Source organism: Pomacea canaliculata, linkage group LG10, assembly GCF_003073045.1.
Source record: "Pomacea canaliculata isolate SZHN2017 linkage group LG10, ASM307304v1, whole genome shotgun sequence".
Classification (NCBI taxonomy): domain Eukaryota; kingdom Metazoa; phylum Mollusca; class Gastropoda; order Architaenioglossa; family Ampullariidae; genus Pomacea; species Pomacea canaliculata.
Genome location: NC_037599.1, coordinates 1,477,272 through 1,493,457, shown reverse-complemented (window position 1 = coordinate 1,493,457; position 16,186 = coordinate 1,477,272). Strand labels below are relative to the sequence as shown.

At 47.8% G+C, this 16,186-nt stretch overlaps 1 protein-coding gene across 1 annotated transcript in view; it reads right to left on the bottom strand.

The window, feature by feature from the left end:
• LOC112573517 (FRAS1-related extracellular matrix protein 1-like) overlaps positions 1-16,186 on the bottom strand; it is a 77,077-nt gene that overhangs the window by 10,932 nt on the left and 49,959 nt on the right. Inside the window, 12 exon segments of the mRNA XM_025253966.1 lie at positions 40-608; positions 611-657; positions 659-1,239; positions 1,242-1,633; positions 1,636-1,683; positions 1,686-1,795; positions 1,930-2,118; positions 3,094-3,269; positions 3,271-3,312; positions 3,527-3,664; positions 3,942-4,024; positions 4,027-5,806. Of these exon segments, the coding sequence (XP_025109751.1) occupies positions 40-608; positions 611-657; positions 659-1,239; positions 1,242-1,633; positions 1,636-1,683; positions 1,686-1,795; positions 1,930-2,118; positions 3,094-3,269; positions 3,271-3,312; positions 3,527-3,664; positions 3,942-4,024; positions 4,027-5,806 (4,155 nt within the window).

Here is a 16,186-nt window from a genome sequence, read left to right as displayed (position 1 = left end):
ATCGGATACCCCAGTCTGATGCTCTCAGTCCAACCCTACCTCGATTAAAGAGTTTTCCACGAGGGTTGGGAGAATCCTGTCCATTGGCTGGATGTCTATCCGGAACTCTCCATCCTTGGCTTCGCTCAGACCGTTGGTGACGGTGAATGTGAAGGAGTCCTTGACAATGTCGTTCTTCGTCAGGTGGTTGTAGACGATCTTCTGGGCGGCGATGTCCATCTGCGTGAAGCTTCTTATCGGCACGAACATCTTGTCGATGTACTCTAGTTGACCCAGTCGTGGCGGCCTGATCACCGCGAAGACGATCTCCTCAGCCTTGGTGCTCTCGTCAGAGGCGCTGAGGTTGGAGGTGCTGATGGACACTCGCTCACCTTCGCGCACAGTCATACCGCGGTTCAGCAGAGCGATGTTGGCCTTGCGCGAGTTCTTCACGTGGATCTCAAACGTCTCCTCTGGTCGCCGATGCGTGCCGTCTGTGAGGATGAAGATGAAGTAGTCGCTCTGCGAGGCGCCCATGCGCGTGGTGTGCAAGTAACGAATGCGGTTCAGGTCGACATCGTTCTGGGTGAAGTTCTCCCCCACCTGCAGATCGAAGCAATCAAGGACAGTGTCCGGGAGAAGGGATCAGGACAGAACTGCAGCAATCCCTTCCTCGGAGCTCTGTGATTCGTACCACAGCTCGTAGTCCTCGTTGTCGCCGTCTCGAGCCTGCAGGACGATCGAAGAGATGAGAGCCGAGTCGCCGTAGTCCAGTTGCAGGCCGGCGTTCTTGACCATCTCTGGCTTCTCGTCATTGGTCAGCTTTATGCTGACGTTGCAGACCCTCTTGATGTCATGCTTGCCGTCTGACACGGTGACCGCGAACTTGTCGAAGAGATTCTCCGAGCCATCGTGGCGGTACCTGAGCCGCATCCCGCTGTGAAGTTCGTCGAGGGAAAAGTCCGTCACCTCTGTCTCAGTCTCGCCCACCTTGGTGCGGATCAGCGACACGATCTTGCCGTGCGTTGGCGTTTGCGACACCGAAAATCGCAGTTGGTCCTTGGGCATGTCCAGGTCCAGCGCGTCCAGCATGGACTGGTCAATGATCATGTCGCCGCCCTCGGCGATGGCGATGTCCTTCAGCATCAGATCTGGCGTCTCGTCGTTGGCCGGCACGATGGTGACGGTGATGGCTTTGGACAAGGAGCTGAGCTTGCCATCTGTCGCATAGAGTTCAAATTCGTCGGTCACAGGCTCAACACGCCGCGGTGGTTGGCTTGCACGTAGTTGACAGACCCGTCCAGGATGTCGCCGAAGTTGAAGGAGTTTACTCTTTTCCCCGCGTTGCTTTTCTCGGAGCCCGGACTAGGCTTGATGTTCTCGATAAAGCCCCACTGCGGCTGCTTGGTTATCATGAACACCACTGTCTTGGTTTTGGAGTCCGCGTCCGTCACGCTCAGAACGTCCTCGGAGAACCGGAAGGACTCGCCCTCTGCGACCAGAATGGGGTTGCCGAGCTGGATAACAGGTTTCTGGTTGTTGACGGGCGTGATGGTTATGTTGAGGTCGTACACGGGCAGGTCAGAGGAGGCGAGGAAGTTCTGGTCTGAGACAATGAATGAGACAGAATCCCTCTGAGGACTGGTGCCGATCTCCCGCTGGTGTGGATGTAGCTGACTAAGCCTGCCTTGACCTCCTCCTGGTGATCTTGGTGGCAGGCTGACCCTTGAGCTGCAGGACTCCGTATCTTGGCTGCTTTACGATGAGGAATATAAGCGCTTCGTCGTCTGTGTCTTCGTCTGTTGCCGACAGGATTCTGGGAAGGAAACAAAAGGGAAAGTAAAAGAAGTACTCACGCACTCACTTTCTTGCACGCTTATACGTGTGAGAGAGAGAGAGAAAGAATAAGAAAGACAAGTGCGCATGAGCGCTCGTGGATGCAGGTCTCACCTTGGAGTAATGGCAGCCTCGTCTCCCTCGGAAACGATCAGCAGAGGTCTGAGATCTTGAGACAGCTGCGGCGTTTGGTCGTCGATGGGGACTATCTCCACGGAGATGACCTTTGTTTCCTGATTCAACCCATCGGTCAAGGCCAGAGTGAAGGTGTCGAGGACGACATCAGAGCCATCGTGGATGTACCTGAAAGTCACGCACCAGCGCACACCGCAATGCAGTGGTGATAAGCTCAGCGATATGTTCTGCCAGCAACTGCACTGTTAATTAGCTACGGCGCATTAATTGTGATTCTGTCGACACCTGAAGTCGTTAGCAGTGACCTTTGTGTGGGTAGCTTACACGTGGCAGGCAACATAACTGTCACAGAAGCAACGAGATGATGAGGTCACAGAACAGAGGAGGAGCGGGGAGGAGAAGGAAAAATAACACATGTTGTTACACTTCCAAGCTGTATGTGTGACAGACAGAAAGTAACAAACACAGTCTTTGACCCCGGTGACCTGACAACAAGCACAAGAGTGTGTGCATTCTCTAGTAACTACCCATCCTAATAAAACATTTTATCATGCTGTCGAGTTTAGGTAATTTGTAGCTTTGAAAAATTAGCTGGGTCGTGTTACTTAAAGCAGATATTGACAACAACAAATAAAATAAAGAGATCGGCAAGTGTCAAAGGTCAAGGAAATTTAATTTGATTAATTTGACAGTCGTAAATAAGTCAGAATATAGAATGTGATAGCAACGTAGCTACGAGTGAATTAAACGTTTCAGTTAATAATCTGAGTATATTAAATTCTTATATTAACAAAGCAATAAAAATCTTGTTAATAAATAAATTTATTAAGTTCTTGCTCGGTCAGTCAATCATTCAGATTAAGTCTGTGTCTGTCGTTTTGATGTCGGCTACTCAGTACATCATAAAGATATAATTAGGCATCGGCAAAAAAAAAAAACGACAGATCATTAAAGATATATTTTAAAATATCACTTTTCAAGAATTTTACTGATTACCTAGCTCGCTTTACTTGTTGCCGATGTGTTATTGTGTGTTGGTGTGCTGTATCGGACTGGTGTCTGGTCTGTTTATCTGTTTATCCATGCCCACCTTCTAGGATTCCGGTGGTACCATTGGCAGGAAGCCAAGGCACGCGCTCGTACCTGATGTGTTTTTTGCGAAGATCCTCCAGAGTGAAGGTGGCCCCCTTCCTCATGCTCCTGCCCTCCTTCTGGAGCGTGCCAAAGCGAGGCAGGGCGTCCAGCATGAAGCGCAGTTCGCTGGACAGCGTGTCCGCGTCCGTGGCCGACAGCTGGTTGAGTGTGATGCTCAGGATGCCCACCCTCCTCCACCAGCAGCTTGTTGGTCACAAAGGCCGGGACCTGTGGGACACCAACATTGGGACATTGAGCTTGCTGCGATGACTGATGATCGTCTGAGAGGCAAGCAATTTCATAAAAACAGTTTTCAGGTTAGAACGTGATGTGCAAGGATATCCACAGTCTACATCAGACACCGAGCCTCTTGACAAGCTCGGTGAAGCTGGAACAAAGTCCACCAGTGGACACCAGACAGTCCCACACACCAGCTCATTACCTGGTTGTTCACGGGCAGAATCTCGATGTCGAATGTCTGTCCGTACAACTTGTTGGCACTGGAGTCCTCGATGGTGTATGCGAACCTCACCAGCCTCGACTCCGGTCCGATGTCCGCCGTGGGCGGGATGTAGGCGACCTGGCGACAGCAAACAAGGAAACACCATAGGGCTAGCTTATCACAAGGAACATGGACAGCGACATGAATTTCGCTGACAATAAATATATAATAAAGATATATAAATCACCAAAATATAGCAAACTTGAACATAATAAGTGCCTCCAAAGGTGAGAGAGAGAGAGAGAAAAAAGACATGGAAGAGAGATATAAAAAAGAGGAAGAAAAGAACGGAAAGAGAAAGAATCTTCTTTTTTTCGAATATAATTCATCAAAATTCCAGTTCCACATAACTCGCCTTCATGTGATTGATGTCTTCTTGTGTAAAGCGCACAGCCGACGGGATGTCCGCGCCTTTGGTCACCATGGTAACGTTGTGGTGGTGACCAGGCGCCCAGCGTCTGTCTCTCCGCGGTTGTACACGAAGTAGGGCGATGTTGTCACGGTGTACACCAGCTGGCGAGCGCGCGACTCCACGTCTCTGTACAGCAGCTCCACCTGGCTGATGTACCCGATGCTCGTCTCCGGGACGTACATGATTCGGGTGGCCTCGGGCGCCAGCTCGGGTGGGTTCTCGTTCGTCGGGGTGATGATGATCTGGAATGTTTGCACCTCGGACTCGTTGGGCGGGTCTTGCTGGTCCTGCAGCGTGAACTGGAAGGAGTCTCTGTACACCTGATCCCCACTGTGCTGATAATAGATTTGACCCTTTAAGAGGTCACGCTGACGGAAGCCAAAGATTTTGGTCCCCGTGTCCGAGGGAACGAGTTTCCTCAGCAAGCTGCCTGCCGTGGGCGACTTGTGCACTGTGTAAATGATCGTCTGGTCCAGAGAGTCGGCGTCGTGCGCCAGCAGCATGTCTTCGGTGATCTTCTTCGTACTGCCCTCGTTCACCTGCATTCCCAGGTTGTTGATGAGGTAGGGAGGAGTGTCGTCCTTGGGGATGATGGTGATGGGGAAGCTGGACAGCACGGTGTGGGTGCCGTCGCTAATGCGAAACTCGATCCTGTCCTTCGTGGAGTCGCTGTCGTCGTGCTGATACGCCACGCTCCCGTTGTCGATATCGTCGATGGTGAATATCATCGACGTGCGGCCATTGACCAGAACCTTCCCGTGATGCAGCCCGCCTTTGATGTACACGCGGACCCGCCGAGGGTTGTCGCTGTCCACAATCTCCAGCTGCTCGGAGGTGATAGGGCGGGACTGGCCCTCCAGGAGCACAAGACCAGTGAGATGAGATACCCGGGGTGAGTTCGTGTCCGAGGGCCTAACGGCGATGTGGAGTGTGATCGGCACGCTGTACGCAAAGTGGCTGTCGAATACCCGAAACTGAACCTCATGCACCCGCTGGTCTTTGTAGGCCTTGTTGGGAGGCCTGTAGGCGATCCGGTGGTTGTCGAGGTCGTCTTGAAGGAACGACGAGATGGGTTTGGCATGATTGTCCAGGTGCACCAGGTAGCCTCTTCCTTCCTCGAAAGGCTTGCTGATGTTGTACACCAGCTGACCCTTGGGCGTTTCATAGTCTTCGGCCGAGATGACACCCGGAATGATCGTGGAGAGGACAAACTGATCCACATCCATCATGTACATGTTGATGAAGCTCGCGTGTGGGGGCGAGTTGGGCAGCGCGCCTTTGATGTAGACAGGAAGGTAGAACCTCTCCGTGATGACGTCAGCGCTGACGGCAGGGTCGAACAACTCCACGGTCAAGGGCAAGTAATCGACATCCGGCGTTGGTGACCGCAGGTGTTCGTAGTGAAGGTTCATGAACAGGAACTCCCTGCAGTCCTTCTTGACGGAGTCCACTGCTTGCCTCTTCTCCCCCATCACGATCTGCCCCACCAGCGGCCAGGGTGAGTAGAACTTGGAGAAACTGACGGTGCACGAGACGTTCTGGTTGGAACTGTTCCTGAAACGTATCGCCGAGGCGTCGATGGGGTTCGACAAGCCGTTAAACTCCGGAACCACGACAGGCCTCAGCCCTCGCGTGTCTATCACCTCGTGTGAGGCGTTGACCACGTTGACAGTGAGGTACACACTCTCTGTCTGCGTGTTTGAGTTCGTGAACAAGTGCACGCGCAACTTGACCCTGTCTGACGTCAGCAAGGGTGAGCCGTTGTGGATGTACTGCACGGTCTTCGGTAAGAAGTGACAATCGAAGATCTGGCAACAAAAAAAACGAAAAAACAAAATGAATATGCAGAGTGAAGCAAAACAATAAGTAAAATATGTTATTTAAGCACGCGGACAGTTTAAATATTATTCTACAAGTGTTGTATCAAATATCTGATACCCTAAAACCAGTAACGAGAAGTAAATGTTCCTTTTGAAACTGGACATGAGTAGAAAAATGTTTGAGAGGAAGACACGAGGATATCAAGACCGAAAAATGTAAATGTCTTTTTCATTTTGGCCAAAATCAAAACTTTGTAAACAAAAGTTGACAACAGTGAGTCGTAAACAGCTTGATTAGTGAGCTTTTGAGAGAGTTCATCGTGGGGCTTCACAAAACTACTTTACTCGTGAAGTCTCGATTGCTGCTAATCATGTTCCCGTCTTGGGAGGTCCATGGGGGGAAATCTGCTTTTCGTCTGAAACTACAACCTGCCGATGGGGGTCCAGCGCGTGTCAAAGTTTCTCAGCAGATGCACGCGCTGAGATGACATTTCCCAGTCGATCGGTTGGAGGGGTTGCCTGTGTTTGAAGACATCTCACGAGCACACACCATCTCTAGTGATCTGGAGATAACTAAAAGTCGGGTGTAGATACCCTAACCCACAACATTTTTTCTTCCTTTTGAGTTGTGAAAAGTGATGATTTGTTTCTTTAGCTCTGGTTGCTGCATGTAGATGTCACTTTAAATTAAATGTGCTTTCTGTCGTTTACTTAGCATCCGCTGGAAATATGAAAAGATTTTATAAATACTCATAGATGTCCACTAACACTTATGCTGACCCAGGCATGCAGAGAAACAACATGAAATAGTTTCTCTCGTTCTTTCTCTCATAGAAACCGGGAAAGGAGGAAGAGAGGCTGAGATGGGGGGAGAGAATGAGAATAGTGATATTTCTGGCATTGGACTGTCTAGGAGGCCTTTGCAATTTTAAAAAGTACTTTCAAATTTTATTGGACTATAGCGATATATCGAAGAAGAGTGTCGCTTAATGTCGTATCGTCGTGGCCTCAGACAAGTGTATCGCTACACCCTCGTGCCGCTCGGACCTTAGTTAAAGCACCACTTGCACCTCCAGCGCCAGGCACAGCGGCAAAGACGACAGGAATGCGGGCAGAAATGGAAGGCAAGCTGCCGACATGGGGAACACCGACCACCCGTCAGCACAGACCTGGTCTGAAGACCTCGGATGACAGCAAGCCTCTGTATGAGTAGTGTAAATCACGCGGGTTGTGGCAGTAAACTGCGAGATTGCCCCCTTCCCCAACTGTTCCATGTTCAAACGAAGACTGCCCGCATCTGCGATAGGTTGTGGCCTGCTTCTAGTTAGTTACTCCCTCGCCTTACCTTTGCCTACATCGGTCTGCCGAGGGTGTTGTGTTATGTATCTGCTGACTATATGTCCATTTATGTCAAATGTACGAGAAGTACTCTGTTCGACAAAGTCTGTTTTAGAAATTAAAATTGACAATGAATATTGTACTCTGCAAAGAAAGTAAGGGGTGGGGATGGAGCGGTTGGTCGAGACGACGAAAAAATCAGTGACATCGATATTGATGAAAAGTTTATGGAGGAAGTTGTGATAAACGAGGGCTTGCTGTTGTTCCTGCTTTGTTGGTAATTTCAATAGACAGCTTTATTAAAGATCAAAGGAAAACAAAGGATGCTTTAAACGTGGTCAAATAACAATCGTATTGTCCGTGTATATAAATCATGTATAGAAAGTCATTTTCTTCTTGTGGTTCAGACGAAGAGTGGGGGAGAAGTCATGTGCCTCAGACTCGAGCTGTTTGGATATTTTCGCTAAAAGCACAAACCAACCCTTGCACGCAAGACTTTGTCATATTCCCATTCATTTGCCACCGTGCTTGTTTCTCTTACCCGGGGTGGAAAAAAAAACTATTAGACACCCCATTCTGCGTTCCAAACTCCTGCTAAGGTTTTTAGCCCCCGCGCATGGGCCGCTGCATCTGTTGCCGCGCGCACAATACGTCACGAGCGCGTGCTCTGCAACTAATTGCCTTGCCACGCTGCCGTGCAACAACACGACCAGACGGCGTTCTAGACAAACACGTGCGAGATGAGTTTAGGAAATTCTCCTGGCGAGCACCTGGAAATGATGACTTTCTGTTCCAGCTGTCTTCGCGCGTGCTACACTTTGCAACGCGCACGAGAGGAGGTTTCTGTTGGGACTTATCAGATCGACAGCAGCTCGACAGAGCTCCCCCGCTCTGAAGTGTCATATCTTTGTTTCGCTACTTAAAGCCCGATATTTCCTTTGTGGTTTTTTTTTTTTTCTTTTTTTAAATAATGAAATGTGTCCAGATCATAGAAACGATCGTTCTTGCGCTTTGCTTTGGTGAAGAACACTTTTGTTTGTTTCCTGTTAGCAAAGACAGATGGACGTAGAGCTTTTTTTCCCCAGAATAAAGATGAGTCAACATTATCATAAACAACCACATTAAAAAACTGTCATTAGACTTGTGTGTATGTCTGTGCTGGGGGTGGGAGTAGGAGGGTGTGCGAATACCTATACTCCGTTACAACATGTGAGAGAAATTTCTAATTCTGGGTGTGTCCGTTAAAAGCTACCTTCACTAGCTGTCCTCCAATCAATCGTGCCAAACCTGTCGAGAATAATTCGTTGCCAGGCCCCGTGCACTAAGTATCGCCATCATCACTGCTTGGCTGTCGGATGCTGACTTCCGGTGCCGCTTCTATCTCGTTTACCAAAGCCCATGAGCAGGAGAATCGCTGGGCTTACATGCCGAGGGTCTGCTGAGGGCTGCGCACTGCCACTGTTGCTGCAGGAGGTGCGAAGAGCTTCGCCCTATAATCCGTCACACGTCGATAAGGATCGCAGACGCATGCTTCCCCTCCTTTGCATCCTGATAGTTATTCCCAAACACGAGGGCAGGCAAAGCCACAGATTATAAGGCAGCCTCCAGAGAATGCGCGGCTTTGCCATCTCTCTTTCTCTCTTTTTTAAATAAGGAGTCAGCGGGGGAGACAGCTCACGACCATCATAACCTCTTGGTGGTTACAATCGCAGTGTATGGGTCCAGTTGTTCTTGAACTTAGTGACAGAACTGTAAGTGTAAAGTGTGGTTTTGAATTACTACGACGATAATTTTGGAGAATTCTCTCCCCTGCCTGTTTGCACCTGTAGGTTTGATGCGGTGATGGACATCTCGTGCGAACTCTGTCCCACGAAGATCACATCAAAGAACCTGTCTTTAATTTAACAGGTGACAGCACGAGCTCGCAGGTCTTTAGGTTCAGTCTCAAGTTTAAGCGGGAGGAAGAGCAACAAAGGTCCTCAATGCTGCGGCTCTAAGATATCTGTTATTGTGTTTGTTTGAAGAACAAGCGGCCAGCTAATGGCAGTTTTACAAAGAAGCCTCCCAGGCCAGCCAGCCAGCCTGTTAGAACTGTTGAACGGATTACAATTATGCATATCATGCAAGCGATACCCTGCACACAATACATTAGGAGAAAGACAAGCCCTTCAAGTGCAGGCCACTCTCCATCCTGTGTAACTGAAGTTGCCGTGGGGGTCACGTGACACACGCGGTTAATGGCGGCCTCTTCTTGCGTGTGCACAGCGGAGAACTTTTGTCCCGGGGCTAACAGCCCTAATTTAGGGCCCAAGGCGCTTACAGCTCGACGGTTGAAAGGTCATAGATCTGTCGGGAATTAACACCCCAAACACACTTGCAGGAAATGTGATCGCCCAGTGGCCAAACTGCTCCACTCTGGAATGTTCCGTGCGGTGAGGAGGGTGAGCTCAGCCTTAAACATTTTAAATCAAAAACCGGTTCATCGGGGAAAATGGAATGTCAGATGTGGGGCGAAGATTGGGAGGGAGAACCACCACAGCTGCCAACCCCTTCTTGTTATCAGTCTGGAACTGTAACCTCCCACAGCTGTATCCACACTGTTCCTGTGTAACACTGGTACAACTGTGTAACTACAGTATAGTGTGTACTGTGTCTACCGCTAGCTTTGTAGGAACATTGTTGGTGTTGATATTGTTTTCCTTCCAAGTTATTTATATTTTGATTTTACATAATCCAATATTCTGCTTTTGTTCTTTTTCTACAAAAGATGTGTAACAATATTGTTCATTATAAATTTCACACATTTTTATTCCTTTAAACTTGACTTTAACAGGAAACAAAATTTGCCTTCAGCTACAATCGGGAGGATTATGAGAGGATGAGTGCCCCCCTCCCACTCCCAATCCTTAGCCCTCCCCATGTTCCCAGGGCACAAAGTGATTCAAGCTTTGCAAGTGGAGAAAAAATCCCACCTTCATTTCACAGTAGACAATGTCATCGCCGATAATTAAAAGTGCCTGGAGTTTGTTCTTCTGTTTATCATGCTTGCCTTCCTGTGCACCGAGGGTTTTGCTTTACAAAAATAGTTGTAGAATTTCATTCATCCGTTTTGCAGGACTGTGCTCTATTTTATTCGTCTTTTTCTCTTTTTGTCTTTTATACCACCTACACAGCTACACAAATAAGTCGAGAAATTTAGCTTTATGAAGGTGAGAGTTCATGGATTACCCATCAGCCTTCGTCACTCTGATTCTCTTACCACCTTTAAGTCCAAACTTAAAACATCTTTTGAGAACGACTTCACTGTGACCCTGTCCTGACCCTGAGCGTGCATAACTTTATGTGAACAGCTCTGAACAAAATTATCACTAAGAAAAACTGAATGTCACACGGTAGACAGGAGGTTTCAACTTTGACCTGCAGTCGCAGCCTGACGTTGAGACGACAGTTTGAGACGAGATGAGGGCATAAACAACTACTACCTGTACGCACAAAACGTGCAAACGAGAGCTGCTGACATCATTTACAAGCTAGATAGATTGTGAAAAAATGGTGAAAATGAACACGAACATTCCAATAGAACAGTTCGCTGAGGGAATGTGTGATGACCCAGACACCTTCACATGCTGAATGCGCCTGCGAGGGCTGAGAGACGCCGCGGCAGTTCTTTCTATCAGCCGAGCGCTGGAAGGTGCGAAAACTTCCGCCCCGCTAATCCAGGTTTCCCCACCAACTCCTTTCCCGAGTGAAGGATGGTCAAAGAAGCCGAGAGGACCTGTTCACAATGAGGCGCAAAGAAAGAGGGAGAGTGGGACCTGAGGCCAGAAGACTTGTGCGGATTAGAGAAGTTGGCGCCGTGTGGTGCTGGCTACAATGACGAGGGTTTTATACTCACTGGCGACTGCCAACTGACACTTACCCTGAGAGATCCTGCCAGCACGATACCATTTAGTGCACCCCTACCACCACCACACATACCCGTACCCACCAAGCAGTATATCACACACTGCTGTTGACTATTCACCTTCACTATAATGGAGCAGGCTGGACGGGGGCAAAGGTTGCGGACTTTTGTACCAAAATGTGACGATTTTTCGATAACTATTTTTACTCGAAAGACACGTGATCTTGTTTATCAAATGTTTTAAAGGTCAGTTTTTACGTCTGTTCTGCTCTTCTGGTGGATTCTTTTTTTTGTACTCCCCTCTCCCCTTCTCTCTCCCCCGCTCCTCCCTTGTGTACCCATTCTAGAACAGCTCAGCTCGTCTCCCGCTCCACTGGCAGACTTCACACCTTCCTCATTACAGGTACTGCTGAGTAAGCAAAGGTAGGGCCGAGGGGCGAAATGCACAGCAATCGCTGCCTGTTCTGGCACATCCGTTTACAAAAACTACGAGTGTACAGCGAGGGGAATTCCAAAGACAATGGCATGCAGACATGAACAACCTGTTAATGTCTCAGCCTCCATAAACTTGCATCTACCTACCTTCGCCCTCGGTTGTTTTCTGCTCCATTATTGCACACATGTACCAGCTTACTGCTCCTGTGTTTCCTCCTCTATCCTGGCTGCACTACTTCTTTCCCCTTCCACCTGCCTTCTTCATTAATCACTGCGGTATGTATTCTTACCTGTACAAGTCACAATTAATTAAGACCAGTCCAATGGGCACTCGGTGAACAGCTGATGGAGGAGACAACCTTCATCAACATTCCCACTAAACATCAACCTTACCTGCTGTCTACCTGCTCTCAGGTCCAACAATGAAGACAGGGTTCAGACCTCATTCATGATAATCCAGCACATTCAGTCTGGTCTGGGAACAGAGTGGGAGACGAACAGGTACCTCGCCAGGTAAGTAATAGGCAAAGAAATTGGAAGAATTATGTCCCCCGGAGCTTTCAACAACACACCTGAGAAGGTAGGCAATGCATCATCATCCAGCAACTTTCTGGTGATAAATAGGAAACTTGTCTGTGAGTGGAGTGTGCCGCAGGTTATAGTCATTGTGCAAGAAAAATGTCTTCATCACTTACACAGATCAGCGGCACCCCTGTTCCCTCCCCAACCCATTACTCAGGTAGATATTCTCTTCACTGCTTTTTACTGCTGAAACTGAAACTTTACCTTAGAATGTTTATGTACATTGCATGCATTATTCAAAACAATTTTATTTTGTTGAGAGACTAGAAGACTTGTTGCTACATTTGTCTCGCTTGCAGGGTGGAGTATCTTGACGACTGCCACTAAATAATCCAATAAATGACAAATGTTTTGTTAGAAGAGAGCTTAACACCAGTCTTACCACCAGGTTTTTCCGCCAAAAAACTTTCATCCAGTTTCAAACTTCAGCGATAATACTAGTCTTTAAAATACATGTGATGCTGAACCCGATATGAATGTTCCAGCTGCAAAAACAAGCGACTAAAAATAATTCGGAAAGCTATTCAGCCGACGATAAAAGTCAAGATACAGTTTTATTTATTGGGAATGCAAGCAAAGAATGTTGACGGTCTTCTTTTAAAAAATTTAAACAAGAATAAAAGGCTTTTATGTCAACTACTGCAAAGGAAATAGGAAACACTTTGCGCTCTGCTAAAAGCAAGCCAATGAATTGGAAAGTCGATGTACTTCGATCGAGCTTTGCCGGAAACTTTGACAGTGTGGCAGACGGAGAATGGATTCAATGTGAATTCAGAAGGATATGCAAGGTCCAAAATATTAGTGGTCACTTCTCCAACTGCAGACTCTAAACCCTCCTAAAAGTATTTTGCGATGTGGCAGAAAACTAAATAAGAGATCGAAGAAGCTTGAGCAAAGCCCGGGGTATGGGATGCATTACAGGTGTCCAGGTCGTGTAGACGCTGAGTGTTTCCGAGGGGAGGCTAGACATCGTTCTCATTACCCGCACCTGCCACATGCCGACCTTGCTTCGCCCTCGCTGAGACATGCCGAGGCTCACCTGCACGAGCTCAGAACTCACACCCTCTTCATCATGTTTGAAATCAGCATCCTTATCAAGCGGGAGTCGGAATCCGTCCTGATAGTCAAATAAAACATTTCCATGCGCACGGGGCACTTGTAAAATACTTTACTCGCCAACGAACATGTGCCCAGTCTCAAACAAACGCAGACGACAGTTGCTTTGCCTTCGTAAAAAATGGCGAATTGATCAGGTCAAACTTTTCAAGATGAAAAAAATAATTGGAGAGCTGCGTGAAGATACCAGAGGTCATTCTATTTTCTGCGCAATGTTGGAGGCAAGTTATCTCGACATTATCTTGACGATGACCAACGCAATGATGATAAAATATTTGATTGCAAGTCGCTCAGAATGTCCTCATGTTTCTCTAGCAAAATATCATTAATGAACTAATTAGCACAGTTATCTCTACCTGCCAAGTCCACAAGAATCTTCTACTAGCCTCTGAGGACAAAAAAGGGATGTTATCGACGTGGAAGACAAGCTCGCGGAGACCCGAAAAGGTATCTTTCTTCCGCTGACTGACAATAACAAGCTCGTAAACTTTATTTCGTCAGATAGGAAGAAACTCCAACGGTCTGCTTACACGTGGCAGCCGCCATGGCACCAGCACCAGACTGCTCCATCAGGGCAAAGACCTCGACCCCGCTCAGTGGCGGTCCCATGCAGAGATTAACACTCGTAAAGTCCTCGACAAAAACAGAAAAATATAGGCAAAGGAGGTAAAGAGGGAGGTAGTGTTTATTTGGTAAGAGAACTAAAATGTTTGTAAGGCTATGTATCTCTGTAGAATATTGTGTCCTCGCCAGATGAAGTCATGTTGAAACCTTCGCTTGTGACGCCATTGACCAACCGACGGTAACAGAAAATGAAAGCATGTAAATATATTCTGCCAGCTTTAAGGCTGCTTTGATGCCAAGTCCCTGCTCCTACTATTTCCGCCTAGAAATGAGCTCTGGCAAATGGTTAGAGGGATTTGAATATCCATCAGCGAATTGTACGACTGACGGCAGAAATTACAAGAGGTCTGAATATTTCCCAAAGTTCAAAATTTGCATCAGCATCATCATCAGCATCACCATCAGCAGGTCCTATAAGTGGAGTCACAGCAATTCATTCTGTATTCGTCGGACTCTTCACTCCTCTGTCAGTTGAAATTTATGTTTATTGAATTATATTTCTTGTTGTTTGCTTGCTGTGAAATATATGTTTTCAGACCAATTTTCAGATTTTCTCGTGCTGTTACTTGATAAGCTCGCTTAAACTGACATACCTGAAAAAGAGAGGACCTCTCGGGTAGGGAGATAAAAAAAAAAAACAGTGGCTGATGAATAACTTGAAAACGAGATGAAAAGCTTTGAAGTGACCATGAGAAGAGAATCAAGTTTAATCTCACTTAGACACACGCAGACTAAGGACCACTGCTTTGATGGTAATGGATATCAGTGAGAGCAGCAAGCTGACAGGCTCAATGAATATTTTAGTCTCCGAGAACCCTCGGGAGTTCAGGTAATACACAAAGGTCCACACAAAGGTCAGCCCACAGGACCATTTTTAGATTAAGTCTTCACACAAAAGCGTTCAAAAGGGAACTTGTGTCCCCCTGTCTGTGGGCAGATAACCGCAGATGAAACACCCAGTCACTGGAAATTACTGTTTAAGAACGAGGAATCAAATAGCCGAGTGTTAGAACATTGGCACCCGAGGGTGCTCACTGCGGCCGGTTTGATACTCGCGTGGTGCAGGGTACTTGACACATCTGTTGCCAGGAGGTTTGGGAGGCAGTGGGAGGGAGATGTCCACCACCCTCAGGAAAACTCTGGCCCCAGGATATGTGTAGTCTCTAGCACTTCGCTTCTCAAACACCAAACGATCGAGGAGCTTCCTTTTAAACTGTTTAATATAAGAAACACATGAAGCCAGCTTTTTACTTATTTTAAAACTGTAGTCTAGGGTGATAAGTAACTGATCGTTGTATGTACTCTGACAGTATTTGGTCTTTAACTGCTCTTCAAACGCAAAGTTGGTGGTGCTGTCTTATTCCTGTTGCTTTTGGAACTAAAACTGTTCCTCTACAATACGCAGGCGTACGGACATTACTTATTGTTTGTTTTCAAATACTCATGTCTGCGTAAATGAAGACATGTTAGTCCTAGGTATACCACATGTGGGTTCCTCGTCTCCTCCCTGGACACATACACAAGGTCTTGGAGGTGCGACACGAAGTAACAACCCTATGACAGAAGTTTGCATCCTTTTCAACGAGTCGCATGTCTGCTTCTACTGACTGGGCGCTCCCACGACGACCAACACCTACTTGGAAACTCCGACGACCGGAGTCCCACTCGTAGCTGGCAATCTCACACTCCCCGGTGCCTTCCACAACCTCCGACGTCGAGCTTTTGGCGAGGGCGGAGGTCAGCCAGTGCTACCAGCGTGGCTGCTAATGGAATAGTCATCGCCTGGTAGCCACGAGGCCGCCAAGTCGGTTTCAAATGTTACTTTTCCTATTTCCGGGCACCTGTGGTGGTGTTTTCCTACCTTCAGCTTCTGAAGTGCATGCACGTGTAGGCGTGACTAGCAAACGACGTGCACTCCAACGCGCTCGTGCACTTGTTTCTGCAGCTTCATTAGGTTTGTCTGTGCGCATGCGCGTTTAAAGTCTTGATGGATTCGGGTGTACAGCCTTCGGTGAGCAGAGGGATAGAACGGAGTGGTGTGGGGTGGTGGAAGTGGAGGGAGAAAGTGTTTGAACTGGCATAGCTTTATTATTCAATTTGAATGATTTTCCTTCAGGAAACTACCGACCATGCATTTCCTAATCCATTTAGTTGTAACGCAAATTGGGCTGAGATCGACAAGAACACGGCTCCCCGGGGGCTCGGGTCGTGCCCGTGGACTCCCTGATGGTCGATACTCTTGTTAGCCGGCTCGTCCATGCATGATCTGCAGAGCATCTCATCAGGCGAGCGGCCCGCAGGCGGCCCGAGTGTCAAATGAAAGACTCTGTCCCGCAGCGAAGTTACAGCGGATCCACGTCACAGCCCAC